Source organism: Anolis sagrei, chromosome 2 (genome assembly GCF_037176765.1).
Source record: "Anolis sagrei isolate rAnoSag1 chromosome 2, rAnoSag1.mat, whole genome shotgun sequence".
NCBI lineage: Eukaryota > Metazoa > Chordata > Lepidosauria > Squamata > Dactyloidae > Anolis > Anolis sagrei.
In genome coordinates this window covers 284,759,896-284,781,621 of record NC_090022.1, presented here as the reverse complement: position 1 = coordinate 284,781,621, position 21,726 = coordinate 284,759,896, and the positions used below count along the sequence as shown (strand labels likewise).

The following is a 21,726-nucleotide window of genomic DNA, read 5'->3' as shown; positions in this document are numbered from 1 at the left end:
ATTCCACTTTAACTGTTATGGCAACAACCTATGGAATCCTGTAATTGGTAGTTTGTGGAGGCCCTTTACAATTCTAGCCAGAGAGCTATCGTGTCTCACAAGCTATGAATCTCAGGAGTCTCTAGGATGCTACCATTGAAGTTAAAGTGGAATCAAAGTGCTATTCTGTAATATGGAAGAGCCTCTTCTACCTCTGAAGAATGGGTTAGGCAACTTGAATAACCATTAATCATTTTGATAGCCCTGCCTCCATGACTATCTAATCATTTACAGCAGATCCTGCTGCCATATTGTGGTAATAAATTCCAAATACTAAGCAATGAATATTTTCTGTTTAGGTAATTTTGATAGGTGGTCCAAACTAGGGAGGAGAAGACTGATTTTAGTTTCTCTGCATCCTTGTTAGATGGATCCTTTGCAGAAGGGATAAAATAATGGCAATACAGTATTACAGAGATCATTTTCCGATCTCGTTCCTTCTTTTCTTTTTAAAGAAATGCATCAGAAATTACATTTAAAAAGTAATGCTAGAGTAATAATTTCAAGGGTCCTAACATAATTAGTTAGGAATTAGCTATTTCTTATATAGGTAGTTACAATTCTTACCTTCCTGTTTCTCAAAAGCTGACAAAATGGTTACTTTTCCATTATTTCCTGGAAAAAAACTTGTATGCACTAGCACAAGATAAGCAGTTGCATAAGGCAATGTTGCATTCTTCCATCATCATTTAGTGAGGCCATGCCTCCGCAATTAGAAAAGTAACTAAAAGATTAGTATAATTATTTGAAGATGTCACAATTTTCTTGTTTTATATCCTATTACAATCTGATCCAACTACCACAATTATGTAACTTCTAATTGAAAACCTGTGGTTTTGGTATTGTACTCCATAACTGGCATCCAAACAAGTAAACTTAAGTCCATGAAAGCTCATGCTAAAATAATTCAGTAAGTTTCAAAGGTGCAGCTACACACCTTTCATTTTGATCTTGAAACCTTTAACACAGTTGTCTCTATGCAGTGGTACATTTGCACTGCAAAAGAAGGTTAGTTAGTTATTTTACATCTGTTTGAAACTGAATAAGCAACTGGCTTGCTTATTCACCTAAACCACTTGCTAGAGGAATCTTAGAGGGTTTTCCCACCTACCCTATTGCATTTCCCACCTACCCTATTGCTTTTCACAAAAGAGTATTGATCTCAAAAGGACGATTTCTGAGGAAACGTTTCCTTTTCATCAGCAGAGGGTAGTTTGTGTGACTCTTTCTCTGAAACCTGTAGGGTTTCCTGCATTTGATGAGTTGCTCTGTTATCTCCCAAAGAACATATGTGCAGATAACTGCATTTCAGAAACAGGAAGTGATGAATTCAGATGCAAGCTATGATTAGTGAACCAAAGTGCTTGGTTGTCTCCTTGTGAGAAAATCTATTGTATCTAGAATTCAACCGTTTTTATGCAGTCCTCCTTTCAAAGGCCAGGCTATCCTGTGGACATTTGTTCTCATACAGTCAGTGAATATATTCTTTAAAAATCATGTATTTATTGGTAAGTTTTGGAATTAACATCAATATCCTCCTAATATCTGTCCTTCTCAACCTTGAAATAAGCTTTGAAGCATGATGAAGAATGGGGATTGTATGTTAATCCATTTAAATGTAGATAATGTGCCCTCAGGGAGGTTACTTATGAAAACTGCTGTCAGACTGTTGACTGGAGCAAGTTATAGGGAGCATAAAGTGTTACAACAGCTCCATTGTCTATCAGTACATTTTCAGGCACAATTCTAAATGCTGGTTCTGCACTATATAAATATATACATCTGAATTACCTTATCCTTTCATATGAGTCTACCTGAGCAATAACATCTTCAGATTTGCCCCTTCTTCGTCTTCCAAAATAATCGTATAGTCAACTTCCACTGGAAGCTGAACTACAGAATTGACCTTGAGGACTAAGAGATTTCTAGAGAGGCATTCTTTCTAGAAATCATAGAATCATAGAGTTGCAAGAAACTTCGTGGGCCATCCAGTCCAACCCCCTGCCAAGAAGCAGGAAAATCACATTCAAAGCACCCCTGACAGATGGCTATGTCTTCCAGGATGCCTGGATGAAGATGGCCATAGAATCACATGTGAGGATCTAGGGAATAATAATAATAATAATAATAATAATAATAATAATAATAATCCTTTATTTGTACCTCGCTACCATGTCCCAAAGGACTCAGTGTGGCTTACACGAATCCTAGGAAGAACATTTTAAATCAAATCTGCAATGGATTCAAGCTACAGGAAACGTGATTCCAACTAAACACTAGGAAGAACTTCCTGATAGGGCTGGGCAACCACGGAAAAATTTGTTTCTAAACTCGATTCGTTTTTAGGGGGTTTTTGTGTTTCGATTTTTAAATTAATTCCAAAATTTTCTTTTAAATTTTTTTGATATTTACGAAATTTCGTAAATTACGAATCAATTACGAATCGATTTCGAAACAATTACGAATCGATTCGTTAATGGCGGGCGCGATCGCGCAATACGCTAAAAAAACCTCCAAATGGGAGAGGAAACTTCCCTCTCCCTCTGTTGTTGACTGTTGGTGTGATAATTTATTTATTTTTCACTGAGAAAACAAACAACGACTATAAAACTTGCACCAGACATGCGGAAATAATAATGAAACGATTTCAAATCAATTACGAATCGATTTCGAAACAAATACGAAACAATTACGAAACGAATTGAAAAAATTCGTTTCGTTTTTTAGTTGCTCCTGAATGGTTCAATATCGCTTCGTTATCAAAAAAAATAACGAATTAATAACGAATTATGAAATAACGAACGAAACCGCCCAGCCCTACTTCCTGACAGTAAGGACCTCACCACAAAATCTGCTTTACTGCCAGACAAAGGGGGTAGTGGGGTGACTCTGTTGCCCTGCACGCAGCTCCCTCCTGGCTTTTCCCATCACATGTGGGAAGTGCCACCTCCCAGAGAGGACCTGTTGGAGCCAGCACAACACGAGCAGTCTCCCATGTTGGGAGAGAAACATCCAAGGATGCTTTCACCTCTGTTGGGGATGGGGCTTCCATCAGAAGCCACATGACATTGTGTGATGGCTGGTGTGGGGATCCATCCTCATAAAAGGGCGGAAACATTCTAGTACATTAAAATTGCCCCATCTGATGAGGTCCTAAGAGCTGTTCAATAGTGGAATATGTTGCCTGTGAGTATGGTAGGCTGGATGGCAGTCTCTAAAGAGTGTGTTGATTGTGCATTCCTTTATGGAAGAGGGTTGGACTAAATGGCCATTGTGGCTCTTTCAGCTATATACTGTAATTCTTTGAAAGGAAGAAGTTGTGTGGGAACAGTAGTTGGCTCATTGGTCTGCAAATGAATGGCAAGGGTAGTTCTGTGAAACCAGTCCTGAAGAATGCTTACAGTGCATTTTGTACCTCTGGATCTTTATGCTTTCTCATATCAATCTTTTTTATTTTCCCTATTTTGCAGGTCCATCAAGTTCAGCACTATGACTGATGGGGACTATGACTATCTGATCAAGCTCCTGGCCCTTGGGGATTCTGGGGTTGGGAAGACAACATTCCTGTACAGATATACAGATAACAAATTCAACCCAAAGTTCATTACAACAGTAGGAATTGACTTCCGGGAAAAACGTGTGGTGAGTATACTTTTCTATACTTAAAGGGGGGGAAAGTATTGTTGTTCAGTCGTTCAGTCGTTTCCGACTCTTTGTGACTTCATGGATCAGCCCACGCCAGAGCTCCCTGTTGGTCGTCACCACCCCCAGCTCCTTCAAGGTCAATCCAGTCACTTCAAGGATACCATCCATTGGGGGAAAAGTATTTCTGACAATTTCAAATATATAATGTTACCAGGAAGCCTTTCATCATTTTTCTTGAGTACCTTCAAGTCATTTCTGATTTTTGGTTATCCTAAAATGAACCTATCATGGGGTATTCTTGGTAGAATTTGTTCAGATTAGTTATTTTGTTAGGGAATATGAGACAAAGAGTAGTGACTCTCTCAAGCAAATGGCAAGGCAGAAGCTGAACAACAACTAGTCCCATACCAACATGCCATGCCATACACTAGCATGGAGTACCCTTTTATATGCTTAAAAAAGAAGAAACATTCTTCTTTGTTAAGCATATAAAAAGGTATTCCATGCTAGTGTATAATAAAATGCATTGTCTAATAGAGAAAAGAGAGGGGGAAAATTTTGTGTATTTGTGATACATTAAGAGAGGAAGCAAACAAATGTGAAATCACCATAACTGCATAAACTGCTAGAGAGGAACATACAATCTAGTTGGTATGGGCTGTTAACGCTAGACTGTTAACTCTAACACATTTAGCTGGTGAAGGTGGCATTTTGTGGTCATATTTTGTAAGAACAATAGTTCAAGAACTTTGCATTGACAGAAGTTGTTGTTGGCAGTAGAGGTGAGAAAATCTGTCATCACATTTCAGAGGACCCCACTGGCATTTTTGTTCAGCCTGGTTTTGTATCAAGTTGTAAGATACATTTTTTTTTCAAAACTTAGATTGTTTTGCACTTTCTCGTACATCTCTTTTTCTTTTGCCTTGCCTTGGATTGTCATGGATGCAATTGTTTGGAGGAGGAGGTGGAAATACCATTCTCCTGGCACCCCAGTCACCTTTATCCTATCTAACTGCTGTCTCTTAAGTGTAGCTGACAACAGTAACACTGTGTAGTCTTAGTAAATATAGATTTGTAACTCTCTACAACTCTGTTACTACAATAATGATTGCCAACCAGTATTACTTGTTTTTAAAATCTGTTTTACTCAATGTTATATATGCTGTTATATTTACTTTCTCAATTTAGCTCTTCCATGGGTGCATGATATATTTGCAATAGCATGGCCAAGGAACTTCTGTATCCCCATCCTATGCTACTTCCCTTGCACTCACTTCTTTCTAGCCTATACCCCAATTTCAAATGACATTCAGAGTCGTTCCTTGTTGCTTAGTTGAATATATACTAATGCTCCATACTGTGTTCTCAAAGATGTCCAAGTCATCTCATGAATGCAAAATTCGTATCTGAGTGGAAGGAAAGGTTAAATCCTTTATATATGGTCCAGAGAATAAATACATCCTGCACGACATGATCAGAAACACATTGGATAAAGATGACAAAGATAGCCCTTGTGATTCACCTGCATGGTTTTGGTTACATCAATGAACTAGAAAATCTAAAAGTCACAAGATTCATGTTTCTATTATATTTCAAGTACTGGTATATTTCTACTCCACCAGATATCAAAGAGATCTCAAGGTGACTTAGTAAAATGAAACACAGGCTTTTAAACATATTCAAATAATAAAAAAAAACAATTTAAAAAAGCTAAAATATATTAAGCACAATAAATGAGTTATGTTTTATCTAAAAAAGATTATGACAGCTTTTGACCATGTACATTAGTATTAGAAGAATCAGTGAGACCCAAAAGCTTTGATGAACAGCAATATTTTTACTTAGCAACCAAACAAAATCAATGTTGGTGCCTGTCAGGTATCCATGGGGAGGGCATTTCAACAATTGGGATACACAGTTGACTTTTTCCCACATTTCCTCACAGTTTATGAGCTCCACTAGTGGGCCACAGAGAAGAACCTTCCATCCCAAAAAACTTCACTTCTTCTGGAGGCACACATAGGGAGAGGTGCCCTTTTAAATATTGGAGTCACCAGCTATTTAGAGCTTTAATATTATCAAAACCACTGGGAATTCAGACTGGAATAGTATTGGCAGCCAATGCAGTTTTTTTTAAAAGCCCTTATATGTTGCATATATGGTAATGCAACAGTTGTTGACATGTTGCATTTAGTAGCTACAGCTTCTGAGTCTTCTTCAAAAGCAGCATCACATAGAGTACATTACCGTAATGTAAAACCCATTACTGCACAGTACTAGTTCATTCCGGTGACAAGGAGGATATACTGATGCCATCCAGCACTAAAGCCTTTAATGGCCATGCAGTTATCCACATACATAAACTGAACATAAATGGATTGAGAAATGTGATCTGATTCAAGACATCATTACTAGATCTGAGATTAAATTGCTATTGAGTTTCATAAAATGTAACACACACTTTAGTGAGCAGAAAATCTCAGACCTTTGGAAATTCAAATATGTGGTGGTTATTTACACACATACGCTAAATGTTAAAAAGGCAACACCATGCTTGCTGTATGAGGATGCCAAGGTTTTTCACCAACACCCCATCCTTCCTTCCAGCCATCCCTCCCACCTTCATTCCACCTCGACCCCAATTTGGACAAAGGACACGTGTTGCATAAAAACATTGTCCCTTAAAATTGTGGAGTGGAAATGGGTTTTTAAAGTCCTCAGGTGCCAAAAATAAGTGCTTTCACTTTGAACCCGAAGGGACATCATGTGTTCAAACGGGATCAACATCAAGGTAATGATGGATTATTTTGCATAGAAATTTCCTCATGTTGTAATCAGAACATTTGAAAGACAGTAACTGGTTCAAAGCTATCCAGGAAGCCTCACAGCCAAGTCCAGTTTACACATAGAGATCTTAAGCGAGGTTCAAGATCTTTCCCATTCTGTCTAATGCTGTAGTACTTACTAACTCACTCCTGCTGTCACAAGAAATGTAAATGTGCTTGTTTAAGATGTTGATTGACTACAACTTACATTCTTGAGCATGAAATAACTACCTTTCAGCATCTGATGACAACTCCTCTGATGAATGGTCAATCTGTATTCTCATTACAATAATCAGTTTTCTGTTATTGCCCTTAATGAGGTTGCATTACATGAGTGAGCAAATGGTCCCCTCTGACTAAATAAACAGCTGTACGGCCTTTGTTGTCTTTCAGATGTACAACAGCCGGGGGTCAAATGGATCTCCTGGGAAAACCTTTAAGGTTCATCTTCAGCTCTGGGACACAGCTGGGCAAGAAAGGTGAGGCATATGACCTTTAGCTCCGTGATGTAGATATGATTGGAAGAACAAATGAGTCCTGTTTATATCTGAGGGTCTCTCCCCCTCAGAACTTAATATATCATCTGTGTAAGAGAAAATGTGTACTTAGTTACTGGTGAAATGCATTAGAAGAAAACCTTTTGCCACAATTTCATGGGCCAGAAATATTTTGATTTCCCATTGTTTACTATATAGAACTAGAAGCCCCTGATGGCACAGTGGGTAAAACCCTTGTGCCGGCACAACTGAAGACTGACAGGTTGCAGGTTTGAATCCGGGGAGAGCATGAATGAGCTCCCTCTGTCAGCTCCAGCTCCCCATGCAGGGACATGAGAGAAGCCCTCCACAAGGATGGTGAAACATCAAAACATCTGGGGGTTCCCTGGGCTATGTCCTTGCAGATGGCCAATTCTCTCACACCAGAAGTTAAGTTGCTCCTGACATAGAAAAAAAAGAAGCTATATAGAACTTCCAGGACTATAATCTATTAGGGTTATAATCTAATCAGTTGACTAAAGACTTATTTAATTATGTGACAGCTCTAGTAATGATTAAGATAAGCAATGGTCTTTTTTGTCTTAGCTTGGATTATGCTTGAAGGTGTGACAACAAGGCTGGACAGATTGATGTGAGCGAATGCTATTAGTACACTTCTTTTCTAGTGTCACACATTGGTAGTAAGAAAAGACAGACAAAATCTGCAGGCTCTGAGCAGTTTTTCTCCAATTCAGGCAGGTTTCAATTTACATTGGCTCGCATTCCTGGACTCACAATGTAAATTGAGATTGATGTAAAGTGAAGGAGCCAGTTCCATAGGGATTCACTGGCAATCAGGGAAATGTGTTCCGATAGAGTGGAGGTAGCCAAAAAGTTAGCAATTTTATTCAGCCTACCACCAGTTTTATTAGAGTTTATAATATAAAACATAGCAATTTTTGATTTCAGCACCATGAAGCTATGCAGCAGAGAAACATTTGCCTACTGAATTTTCAAACTCATTCTGTATGTTGATCCTCTCACTTTTTTTTCTCTTGGCAGATTCAGAAGTCTCACGACTGCATTTTTCAGAGATGCCATGGGCTTCTTGTTAATGTTTGATCTCACCAGTCAACAGAGCTTCTTAAATGTCAGGAACTGGATGAGTAAGTGAAGGCAACAGACGCCTCTCTTGGCCTTGAGTGGTTTTAGATTAGACTGGATTGCATCTGTCATCCTTCATATAGTGAGATTCCCTGTATGAGGTAGAATCTCTTGCTTAGCATAATGTAAAAAAAAAAATGCTTGTACCACATGAAGTGACACATGAAGTTCTCCCAAAGCTATGTCTTTACTACAAACTTAACAGGTACATTCCAAGATCTATTTGTAGACTCTCCTTGAATATCTGATTAGTTATTAAGGGAAACAATGCTAATCCAATAGATTTTTGGTCTGACCCAACAACTTGTTCCATGCCATTTTCTTGCTTCAAGACAGTAGTCACCAACATGTTTATTTGTGAAACATTGAGATTATATTGGTTATCCTACAAGACTGTTGTAAACGTTATTGGGACATTACATTTGAAAGGCTTTGAATACTTAAAATGCACTGTATAAATTTGATTTATTCCATTAAAATAGCAAAAATGCCAGATTTAAGATAATTTATGCAACATTTTAAATGGATGCCTCTCTGCTATCTTTCTTTCATTTTTATTTCATTTCCCTTACATGTAACTTATTGTGACTTGAAAATCAGTTATATATGTGTCTGTATTGAAAAAACAACTGTTTCTACTCATCTGTTTGAACTAGCAATTTTTTTAAAAAAAAACAGGAATTATTTTTGCTTTCATTAGGTCAACTACAGGCAAATGCTTATTGCGAGAGCCCAGACATAGTGTTAATTGGAAATAAAGCTGACCTGTCAGATCAGAGAGAGGTGAACGAAAGACAAGCAAAAGACCTTGCAGACAAATACGGGTGAGCCAGTGTTCTTTGTTAACATCTGCATGAATAGCAATGAGCTCATTGGTTATGCCATTGCTGGATTTAGGATGTGGTGGTATACACATTCAAGTCCTTTTCAAATACCTTTTTATTCAGTTGAAGGCATTTCATTACCTATATTTGCACCAATATATGGTATATTCCATTTTGCACCAATATGACATCATGCAAGTTGGTCCAGCTTACATGTTGATCTGAAGTTCAGGCATAGGCATCCTTCCCACTGTCCCAACCATGGCAACCATTGAATGGCTCAAGGGGTGCACCATAAAGCTTCCAGTTGAAAACCAGAATTGCTGGCAGTGCTTCTAGCTGACCATCTCCATCCTATTTTTCTCATGAGAACCAGAGGATCCTTTTGGTCCACCAAAATGGTTCCAAACCATGGTTTGCCATTGTCATCAAGGGTTCCTTAACATTAGAATAATGAACCCTTAGCACTTTGTCCTCCAAAAGTACTTTATATTGATTTAGGACTGCTTATATGTTCCCACTAACACCCCACCTCCTTTATCTTGTCAATACTCAGCATTATTTTTTAAACTTTAATTACATTTGGCCTAGCCACAGATTTTAAATGTGTATTGTGCTATTGTTAATGTTTATGTTACTCTGTGTATGAGATTTATTTTAATTGGTTTGTATTGTTGTTGTTATTGCTTGTATTCTTGTATTGTGGGCTCAGCCTCTTGTAGGCCGCACCGAGTCCCTTGGGGAGATGGTGGCGGGGTATAAATAAAGTATTATTGCTATTATTATTAGCACTTAACTCTTCCATATATATTTCTCTTTTGGCACAACATTTCTGTAAAAAGAATCCAGAATCCTAAGGGAGGTTTGCATGGTGTTTCAGGTTTTGAAGTACATACAACTCTAGAGAACAGGGATTGAAACCCTGCTCAGCCATGAAAACAAACAGGATGGCCATGAGCAAATTGCACAGCCTCAGAAAACTTGAACACACACCACAAAATAGCTAAAAACTGAGGTTTTGATGGAGATGCATAGCATTTGCTCTTATCTTCTCTGTATAACACATGCATTTGTTTCATCCGTTGCTCCTAGAAGGACTGTAGTTATGAGGACTTTCTGGTACCACCTTTGATATGTTAGAATAAAGAGCAGAGAGTCAAAGTAGGTTTGTTTAGACATGCACACAGACAAGGAGCTGAAGGCCTATGATGTGGTTGTATTGAGGCTGAAGCCAAACAATTTTGCATGATGGAAGACCATTCAGGATTTTTAAAGTAAATTTTTAAGTTGTTCTTTGAAAGAAAGAATTGTGTATAATGTAATAAATGTTCCTCTTTTAAAAACTGATTAGATTTTTTTCTGAATATTTCCCTTTGTTAGCATCCCATACTTTGAAACGAGTGCAGCTACTGGCCAGAATGTGGAGCAGGCAGTAGAAACCCTTTTGGACTTGATAATGAAGCGTATGGAACAGTGTGTTGACAAGTCTCAAGCCTCTGACACAGCCAATGGGGGAAGTTCAGGGAAGCTGGCTTCAGGAAAATCAGAAGAAAAGAGGTGTGCTTGTTGACTTCATTGCTTGATCTGAGGAGAAAGAATGAAAATATGTCTAATCAGAAAAAGACAGATTGATCAACCACTGAATTGAATCCTGGAAGCTCCTGTGGACTACATGGGACAGCTGTTATTGTCTTAAACAAGCCTGATGTGTTTTGATACCGAGAGAGTCATATTTGAACAAATGCTCCCTTTATCTTGCCATCTTCATGAATAAAAAACCCAAAGGCCCTCATCTTTTCAGTACCATTAGTCTAGTAAATAGAGGAAATGCTTATTTGAGAGAAAACTTTATTGAAATGTTAGAAGACTATTTTATGATCAGGTAAGAGGTCAGCCTTGAGGCCTATATCATCACATTGAATGCCTTCTATTACAGTGAACATTTTGCATTTGCTAAAGACAGGTTGTGAAAAACGAGTGTTTATTTAATGTGGATTATTATAAATGACTGTAAAAAAAAAAATACCAAAAGCTCTTGCAGTTATATTCGGCTGCCTAAGCTCTTAATTCATAATTTGGAGTCCTCTTCCAAAACAAAATCAGGGAACTAAATAACACTCTATATCAGTCCAGAGAGATGTGGGCTTACAAGAGAAAGATGTCCAGAAATGGTAGATTTAAAGTCTGGAAAGTTTTCCACAACCTGAAAGGTATTACCTGTGTTTTTAAACATTCTGGGCAAGGATATGCTATTCATGTTCCAATAACATATACACATGAATGATAAACACTTTCCCTGATGACACTAGAATTGTGATATTAGAGTTCCCTTTCTTTACAGGAAAAAGGAGACTGGGAAGGAATATCCATTAAGGTCCATATAAATTCAATTAGATTTTCTTTCCATATCCGTGTGATTTTATTTTTATTTTACAAGTGGGTACTCCAGGATTTTGAAGCATTTAAACTTAAGAATGCTGAAGGACAGAGAGATGGAAGAATGAGGTCAATTCCAATATTGTAGATAGACCAGCTGTTGAGAAACATGTATAACTTAAAGCCAAATGTGATAGGACAGTGATATTCTAAATTTGTTTTCTCAAATAAAAGTTCAGTAACTTTCCTTCTATTATGTTCCCAAGGCCCTGTCTTGCTTCTTGAGTTTGAATAAGACTGGATAGAAAGACTACAACTCTTAAGCAGTGTGGTCTAAATCCAATTGTTAATCCTGGTCTGAGTAATTTATTGGAGAAGGGGAAATTACAGACGTGTTGACAGTTCAGCAGTTGATTCAGTGGGTCTACTTGAGTCGGGATTAGCAGATGGATTTAGGGGTTTAGCCTATTGGTCTCTGCTTTTTCTTCATCCTTCTTGGCTTGGTGTCAGACCTTTTCTCTTCTTTCCAAAATAGGCTGCCATAGCCTGTCACTGTTATCTAATTTTGGAAAGTCCATCTTACTAGGAAGGAATGATCTTGTATTAGTCCAATGCAAAATGGATATACTTACTAGGTGGCCACAAATATTTTCACTTTTGAAGTCTATATATGCAATGTTTTAATGAGACAGAGAAATGATATTTTTGTGGGATAATGTGACACATAATTTTTTTCCTTCATTTTCATTTCACTTCTTTGCTCAGAACAGTTTAACATAATGGCAACCATTGGTAAACATAGTTATGAAGGTGTAACTAGATCTCTATGCTTATGTCTCCCAATGCTACCCCCACAAACCTACTCTTTGAATGGGTCAGTGCCTTTCCACTCCACACCTACATCATCATCTCTTTATTTTCAGAAAGTGGAAGATGTGAGCAGGATTTTTCCTGTATTATCTTTCCTGCAGATGCCTTTTACAGTATGTCCAGTTGCAGAAAGAGAGCTGGACATATCCTTGCTCATTTCCTAATATTTAACAACATGGAATTGGCTATGGCGGAGGGACTACACAGGTCAAAAATTTGGGTTTTTTGGAGGTGGGGTACTTTGAGGCATTATGTGGTGGGGAAAGACTTCTGGCCTGTGCAATCACCATAAATGTGAGTTGCAACAGCATGAACCAGATTAACTCCATTGTAATTCATGATGGAGGTGTCAGACAATACATTTAATATATATTATAAGTCTTGAGAAACTCTTGTTTTTTTAAATCCATTATTAATAGCTCCTTGCAAAGTTAGCGTCTTTATTGCTAGTGTTGCCTTTATCAGTACTGTTGAATGAGTGCATGTCGTCATAGAGAAAACATGTTTTTACACCAGAGAAAGAACAGACTACTCAACTTAGATTCAGAGTATCTTGCTTGAGATTAATTACTCGAGCGAGTGTGGGTGTTTTAATTCACTCGAAAAGAATAATGGATTCTGAATTCATTAAAGGGGATAATCTTCTCAGCTGTACGGACTTATGTTATAAAAGTTGATGTGAGGAACATTTTGTCTCCTTTTTTCTACCACCTTCTTGCAATTTCATACTGGCTTTCCTACTAAAAATTTAAAGATTCACACAATATATATTTGACCTTACTGTGCACTCTCAGTATTCTAAAGTTCTGAATACTTTTCCTTAACCTCGCCTTACTTTTTCTATTGCCAAAAGGTTACCGCTGTAGAATTGATACACATGAATGACCTTAATTGAGAAGTACCAGGTTATTTATAGGGAGTTGCACTTCACTGGTTTTTGAGAGGTTTTCCATCTTCTAGCTGGACTATGTGGTCCTTCTGGCACCATAAATTCAATAGTGGAAGGACACAGGCACTGATATTTCAATGTTATACATGTGTGTTGCTCTGGAATGCATATTTTGATTGTCATCCTTCCTAACTTTTGAACAGCGGGTTCAAAAATTTTAAGTCCTGTTGCCATCTTGTTCTACTTCATCATGGTCTTTTCTCTAGAATAACAGTAGCCCATGGCTTCCGAGTACCAACACTATGACAACAAAAGTTGGGCTGGTAGTACTCCTGCATGGCCTTAAGATCAAGTCTGTAGAGGCCCATTCCCCTTATGTATGTCACCATGCCCATATTCTAACCATCCATACCCATTTGCTCATATGAAATATTTCTGTTGTAAACTCTCAAGCCTTTGCGTGCAGAAGATCGAGAGGTGGAAAAACAATAGCATTTTCCTCTCCAAATGCTACATGCAAAAGAGTACTATCTCAATCCATTTGTAGCTACTGGCAACTCAGATGCAAATTCCCACATTGGTTCTATATTAACTACACACTACTGGAGCAAACTAGAAGGCTGCTGTGATTACCACCGTCAAATTCATTTAAACATTTCAATTACGTCTCTTCTGATTCATTCTCTGCTGCATAATTAATCTTCTGTAGCATCCTGTAGCACTTCATCCCTGCCTCAAAAGAGTTGGAAATGAAAGTGGAAGGTACACTAGGTAAGCATACATCAGGCAACATTTTGCTTTCACAGTTCCAACACTGGCTGCTTAACAAAACATGCATTGAAAACATCAGAATACTAGAGTAAATCTCATCTGCAGACCATGGATCAATAATTGTCAGGGCAGTAGGAAAGCTTATATGAAAATAAAAGGTGGCATTCCAATTGCAGGCGTCTGCCCTGCTTAAAATTATGGCTACAGCAATTGCTCTTCGATATATGTTGTGATTATTGGCAGCAAAACCTGTGTGTGTGAGAGGGAGGGAAAGGAGAACCTATGACTGATGGCATGTGAAGCATGGCTCTATTTGGAGAAGCCTGTAGGGAATTAAAAATGTCCCTGATAGCATTTACTAGCGAAGGGAAAGATATTGCATGCTGCTGGATAGTAAACCAAGATGTTGACCACCTAGACAGATTAGATCAGTATCAGTTGGATCTCAAGAAAAAAAAATCATTACCTCATTTGGAACTGTCTTTTATACTAACAGAAGAGTCTTTCCATCTCAGACCTGCAAGAGTGTTCAACCTTGTGCTTTTGTTATTCTCAAAGCTTCCACCTGAAGTATCCCTTTCTCCATATGTCAGTGATGGTCTGCCATTACTTTGAGTATTGTTGGCTGTCTTTGAATGACTATTCCTGGAGAACTTGGCGTGTTCTGTGGCTTTTCCCAGGAACACAGCATGTATATAGCACTCTAATTCTCCATAGGAAAGATCAGCACATAGGATGGGAAATGTCTACCTTGCAGTGAAGGTCAAACTATCATCAGATTGTGTGTGTAATTAAAGAAGGAAATTCAGAAGACCAAGTTAACACAGTGAGGAGACACATAATTTTAACCAAGACTAAAAGAGGTGGTTGGAGCCTTATTACTTGAGTCTGGTTAGCATTGCACTAAGAAACATTCATGCAAGTAGAAAGATGTGTGTAGGACATTTTCTGCAAGTAGCACACTTTCATTTTGACTGTGTTGTACCTGTGACCTGCCTTCCCCACTTCAAACCATCTACATAGGGCTAGGCTTAGATGTGGGGATTAGGTAGTGCTAAGTAAGCAGTACATGCCATTTGTGCACTTTAAAAACAATGTTTCCCTTCCTGTTCAGAGAAGAGTAGGTGGCAGCCTTTATGTTCTACAGCTAATTTCATGTAAACCATTTAAACTGAGTCATTATTGAAAATTTATCTTCTCTAAATGTTCATCCTTTCTGCACAATAGGCCTTTCAGTGTACATAACTATATTATTTAAGGTACGCCATGTATCTTGCCTGAATATATTTATTAAATTCTTTTCAAACTTTGTATTCTTTGTCTTTCTGATTTAACACTAACAACCTTCTAGTCAATCAATTGCTTTTGTGGGGAGGGGGAATATTCTTTGTTTTGTGGATTTCCCCACTCTTGTTAGATAACTCAAAGCATGTTTTATGTTTGTTTTTGAGGCAGGTCTGTAAATGTTAAAAAACAATACATTCTTGAATGTGGAGGTTTTTATTATACGTCTCTTGGTAGACCGTGATACCAGCATAACAATGTCAGTCATTACTTTGTTGTACCAAAGTACCCGTGGCTTTAAAATAATATCTATATACACATGCACACTGTCACACTTTCTCCACTGGTGTCTGGGTTTGTATAATATGGTCAAGGAATGTAATCTTGTGATTTCATTTCTGCGCTGTTCTTTTAAAAATAAATAAAAAGAATACATTTTTAATCAGTAGTGGATTGTTTTACTGGAGAACAAAACAGAATGATGTTGTCATGAATTATTTAAATTCAGACCATTTAAAAGTGGGAACATTGTGCCAATTTTACAGACAAATGAGCAACTTTTGGTTCCCTTGTTGCAAAGAATGTTGACAATGCACCCAGGTTGTACCTTTGAAAGAAATTACTTTAAAGTATTGTGACACTTGTTGCTTGAGATTATTATCAGAAGATACATTAGGGTAACATTGCATTCATGCAGCTAGCCTTTTGGGGTTTTTTTTCGTTTGTTCTACATTTTATAGCAGTCATCTGAAAAAAACAACAACAATATTTTAAGCAGGCCATGATGTATCAGAAGAGTTGCCTTGTCAGATAGAGGAAGATGGGAATTTATCCTGTTATGACGATTGTTTCTCAGTTTCAAAGGTGGTACAGAAAACCTTTATAGTACCTTTATGCTTATATGACATGATACATAATATTTTACATGAAGCTTGGGCTCTAAATTAAGAGTATGCCTTTGAAACTTCTTTTTCTTTTACACCGGTCTCTAACTATTTTGATTTCATTGAAATATTTGGATTTTTGGCTTCCATGTTTTCCTAACTCAATTGTCTTGAATGGCAGGCTCAGAATACTATTTGATGTTATAATTTGCCTTATTTTTAATTCCTGGGGGCAGCTCAGCAACTATCCTGCTGGGCCTACTAAATAATTCATATGCAAGTGTGTAGGAGAGTTCCTTGTAAATCTTTAATAATGGCAATGATTCCAAAGCTTCAGATGAGAACATGTTTAAAAAAATTGAGCATCAGATTTATATCTGTTTGCAAAAGTATATAGACATTTTTGAAAATACCCATTCATGAAAAAGTTAGGGAGAACCGGGAGAACTGAAGGAGTTAAGGCTCCTCTCTCCGAGATCAAATCAAAATTGACATTTTTCAGACATTGCTTAAGACGGAATAAACCTCAGGTGATCTCAGTGGGACTTCAAGATCCAGGTTCACATCCCCACTGAGATGTGAAAATCTGTTACCCTGTGCTACTCATTCTTTCACTGCTGTCCTACCTTGCAAAGTTGATAGACAGGGTATGTGCTGCCTTGAGGTCAATGAAATAAACTCAAATATAGGCCACGAGCTTGCATCATGTGTTGTGATGTGTAACTTTATGGTGATGGAGCTGGCCCTATTAGAGAATTGTAGTGATGCCGATCAATGAGACGAAAACAAAATGTGCTGTTTAGAATCGATGCTCCCACTGCATGGCTGGGTACTGCATATTATATCCTATTATACAGCATAAGCTCCCACTGCATAATGGAGTACCACAAAAACTGGGATTTTTTTCTCTCTGGCCAGACATAATCCATCCATTAACTTTCATTGTCCTCTATTATGGATTACCATTGCCCTGTGGCTTTGCTGGGGATTGTTGCTCCTGCGGTTTTGCCATGCACTGTCATTGGGCAAGGGTGGATGGTCAGAAAAGTACCATCATGTTTATGTTGACACTACTGCACACAACCACACTGTTTTCTCCACTGGTGTTATTGTCCCAATGAAATATCTATGACAATGCTCTCCTTCTGGAAATACAACCACTGCATAATGCCACAATTCTAAACTTTGCAATCATATGCTGGTTTGGGACATCGTAAGTTCCCAATGAGATGCCAGCTAGAATTGTAAGAAGCAAGAAAACTAAGGAAGAGGAAATTTACATGATTTTTGGACATTTGTACCGTCAAAGACTTGGAGGTCGATGTACTGCATCAAATAATTATCTTGTCTTTGTCTATCACAAGCTACTTAAGTTAATTTCATGTCAACCGAAGATGATCAGTTGAGGTTTGGGGTATAAGAGACAGTGTCCAGATTTGTTTAAACAAATCACAGGTCTTCGATGTTCTTTCAGGCAACACATATCTTTGGAGAATTGTTGCATTTCTAAAAGAATGCAGTATTGATTCTGCAAGAAAAACTTGCTTGATCTCATCTAAGGTCAGACTGAACTTGTTCCATAGTCTCCCCTGTAATTTAACTGCAGCAGTATTCATGCAGACATAGTTACCAAGTGAAGACATAATCAATGAGTTTGTCTAATGCCCTTCTTGAAGTGGAAGATGCACACCCAGATTATTAAAAGGTTGCTGATGTTCTCACAAAAAATTGACTATCATTTTATTAAAACAATGTAATATGTTGTCCAGCGACTGGATATTTTATTTATTTATTTAAAAAAATAAAATACACATACACCACTTTTCCAAAACAGGAATATCCAATATGGCATAAAAAATAGTAAACGGGGTGCCTCTGTGCCATACAATACGCCTGCTAATTCTGCTTCAAATGGGATCCAGAATTCCCCTAATTTCAGCAGTACTTTACATTCAAGCAAGTTCATGGCTCCCTAACTGATTCTGTATTGCCGATCCTCTTTCAATTTCATAGCATCAGAAGGGACCACAAGGACTATCTTGTCCAACCGTCTGTCATTCAGAATCATTCAACCAAAGCAGGGTTGACAGACTGGATCTTGGACACAGTTCCAGTAACTTTAATTATAAGTTAAAATAATAACTACAACATATATCAGCAACTAAAGGTTGCTGATATATGCAGTTATAGTGCTATAATTCCACTTTCCACTATGGAAGCCTGAGGTTTGCAATTTCAGGAGAAGCAGTTAGTCTCTCTAAACTACAAGTTCCAAGGTTCCATGAGATGAAGACTTGGTGGTTCAAATAGAACCAAACTGCTGTGATACTACAGTGTGAAAGGGCTCCAAGACAGCCAAACTATGCCATTTTCATAATGCAACATTATGGCTCTAAAATAAACAAACACAGGTGATCCTACCAGATTTCAGGATCTGTTTCAGTCTTGCCAAATGCAGCAGAACAGTTAAGCTTCCTTTCTTGTCCTTTTTGTACTAGGCAGGGGCTTTTATTTTCCTGAGCTCTATAAATGCATCTTTAATCCTGCTGGCAGGTTTATGCTGCTTTGATAGTTTTGTGATAGTTTCCATTTAATGTTAAATTATTTTTTTGCATTTACATTCTAATTGTTTGGATCTTTTTCTAAATAGACCTTGGAAAATATATAATTTAGGGCATAAAAAACATATAGTTAATCAATAAATAACCACGAACCTTATTCTTCATTTAAATTAACAGGACTTAACACTGACACTATATCTTGTGGCATAATTTCAGCCCAATTTACAGCCTGGTCATATTCATGTTCACTCAACAGTAAACTCCCACTGTGCTCAATGGGGCTTACCCCCTAATATGTACACTTAAAAGGGTGCTCTGTAGCAATTTTAGCATCTATTGTTACAGTGGGAGAAATACATGATTATTTCAGCAATTTAAACTCAGTGAGAAGCAGGAACATTTAACTGTGTCTGGACTGAGACTGCTATGCTTTCCTATATCCAGTTGATACAATCCTGTTCGGTATTATATAAGCTTGTTATGGTTGGTATTATACATTCTAAAACACTGAAGTATGATCATAAAGTAAAGGTATATATCCACCTGAGCCTCAAAATGTTCCTTTATTTTTTGGATGACAGCACCCAAAATTTCAAGTTAGCAAAGGCAATGAATCCCTGGTAGGGGATTCTGGGAGGTACTGTCACTTAAATACAGAACATTTTCAAGTTCTGATTTCCACTACAAACATTTTAACAACATTGTACCAACCATGGCTTCTGACAAAATATCCTAGAGCCTGTAAATTTGTGAGATGTCAATCATTTTTGTTGATGTACATTCACAAATGCTGAATATATGCATGCCAACACAAGCTGGAAACTTATTGGTGCCCCACATTGCATAACGGTGGGATAAAGTACTTTTGGCAGTGGCTGAAAGTGGTGTCAAGGGGATGGATGGCAGAGAAAGCAATCCCTGTTATCAAAACAAACTGCTGTGTTTGATTTCGAGCAGCTCACAACTTTGTAGGGCGGCTTTCTGTCCTGAGACAGATAAGTCTTTGCAGACATCCTCTCATTGTACGTCCACATCCTTTAACCACGCAGACAACTAGGCAGCAACTTATGTCAATATATTGGCAGACAACATAGTGCCAATGGAATATGGTTCATTTTTATCCCACAGCGTGCAATTCTCAGGATACCCTAAAAAGGGAAACGATACCATGGCACAGAAATAATATCATCCGAGTCATCCCTGAAATAGGCAATTTGGGGGAGTTTGCCATTACAAACCTTGGCTTAAGTTTCCTGTGGGTGGATCAGTCCTCCACAGTTATTTTTCTCCTCTTTTGCATCATTATATCTGACATAACTTTCTGGGCTCAGATTCAGCCTTGTTAACTCTCCATATGTTCTCCAGCATAGATGAAGGTGCTGTTTATCACACATAGACCTGGCTTGATGAAATCTCTTCAATGTAGATGAATCAGTGTTGATGGCACTGCATTGATAGGAATGTGCACAACTCTACCATTGAGTCTTTATAAATAAATTAAAAGTAAACAATCTGTCTTTCACATCAGGACATTTGCTCTATTGCTTGAAAGGCCTGGAATTCCATCTTTGCTCCAGTGAGTCCAGACGCTCAAGAATGTTATGAGATTTCCTGTACGGCGTAGTTCAAACAAAATTGCACAGAAGGGTTATCCTTGAATGTAAGACAATAGAAGAATGATCTGGGGAAAGGTCCATGTTTCCTAGGGATCCTTCATCTACGTAGTCTGGATATCGTGGTATATGGTAAACCTGTATCCAACCTGTAAGAATAAGGAGATGAGTATTATTTATTTATTTCCTTCTTACGCTTATATGCCGCCCCTCTCAGCCCAAGTGTCACTCAGAGCAGTTAACAATAGGCAACAATTCGATGCCAGAACAGTTACAACAATTAAAACAATCATAAATACTATTAAAACACTAACAGCAATAAAAATATAAAAACCATACACAGCATTAAAAACATTATCAAAGCATCTCCATATGCAATTATTGTCCAGTAGCGTCGTCAGTTGTCCATAATATCAAATATCTATGCCGTATTTAGGAAGGCCTGCTCGAAGAGCCAGGTTTTCACCTTTCTTTGAAAGGTCAGGAGGGAGGGGCTGATCTTTTCTCTCTAGGCAGGGCGTTCCACAGTCGAGGGGCTACCGCTGAGAAGGTCCTGTCTCTCGTCCCCACCAGATGCATCTGTGAGGAAGGCGGGAGCGAGAGCAGGGCCTCCCCAGAAGATCTTAGTGTCCTAAATGATTAATAAGAAGAGATATATTTGGATAGGTAAGTTGGACCGAAACCGTTAAGGGCTTTATAGGCTAAAGCCAGCACTTTGAATTGTGCCCGGAACCAAATTGGCAGCCAGTGGAGCTGGCACAACAGAGGAGTTATATGCTCTCTGAGCACCGCCCCTGTTACCAACCTGGCCGCAGCCCATTGGACCATTATATTCTTATAGAGATGATGTAACTTAGCTTGTGCAAAATAATCTTGTGGCAAGGCCATGGCTAAAATCCTACTGGCTGGTTCCCAACTACAGTAGTTCCACTGAATCAACTGTGGAGCAAAAAAAATGGGTACATCCAACTGAATCAATGGCTCTGCTGTAGTTTGGACTGGTACTTGGTCCTACACCTATGTAATGTGTTTGTTGGGTTGATTTGAAGAATTATATTCAATCTAATGAACAGATTGCCTGCCAACAGTGTCTAGCTGCATGTCTCATACAAATTTACTGAAATCATAAAACACATTCATAATTGGCTGGGCTGGTAGCACAACTGGTTAATCAGCTGAAATAAATCACTGCTGACCAAAAGGTGGCAAGTTCGAAGCCTGAGTTGGGGTTGAGCGTCCAACTGTTAATAGCTGTTTAAAAAAAAGTTGTTAAAAAAAGATGCTCAGCTCACATGTGACCCATACTGGGAATTGCTTTCTGAGATTATTTGGACAGCTACATGTTCCCCATGTCTCCTCTTACCTATATATTTAATTATATCATCATGTAACAACGCATTGACTAATAAGACACATTGACTAATTATTGCCTATGCTGTAAGCCACCTTGAGTTCCCTTCGGGGTAGAGAAAGGCAGGATATAAATATAGTAAATAAATAAATAA

General features: G+C 38.1%; 2 protein-coding genes across 5 annotated transcripts in view; one reads left to right on the top strand and one right to left on the bottom strand.

Moving 5' to 3' along the window:
- RAB27B (RAB27B, member RAS oncogene family) overlaps nt 1-15,605 on the top strand; it is a 122,932-nt gene extending 107,327 nt beyond the window's left edge. For all 3 annotated transcript variants that reach the window (XM_060761277.2, XM_060761278.2, XM_060761279.2), the window contains 5 exons: nt 3,510-3,681; nt 6,903-6,988; nt 8,048-8,151; nt 8,850-8,973; nt 10,354-15,605. In XM_060761277.2, coding sequence (XP_060617260.1) covers nt 3,529-3,681; nt 6,903-6,988; nt 8,048-8,151; nt 8,850-8,973; nt 10,354-10,543 — 657 coding nt within the window. In that variant the 5' untranslated portion in view covers nt 3,510-3,528 and the 3' untranslated portion in view covers nt 10,544-15,605. The remainder of the gene's footprint in view (nt 1-3,509; nt 3,682-6,902; nt 6,989-8,047; nt 8,152-8,849; nt 8,974-10,353) is intronic.
- A 2,627-nt stretch (nt 15,606-18,232) lies between these two features.
- The window catches only part of CCDC68 (coiled-coil domain containing 68), a 40,160-nt gene continuing 36,666 nt past the window's right edge, over nt 18,233-21,726 (bottom strand). For both annotated transcript variants that reach the window (XM_067464651.1, XM_060760792.2), the window contains exon 12: nt 18,233-20,370. In XM_067464651.1, the coding sequence (XP_067320752.1) occupies nt 20,322-20,370 (49 nt within the window). In that variant the 3' untranslated portion in view covers nt 18,233-20,321. The remainder of the gene's footprint in view (nt 20,371-21,726) is intronic.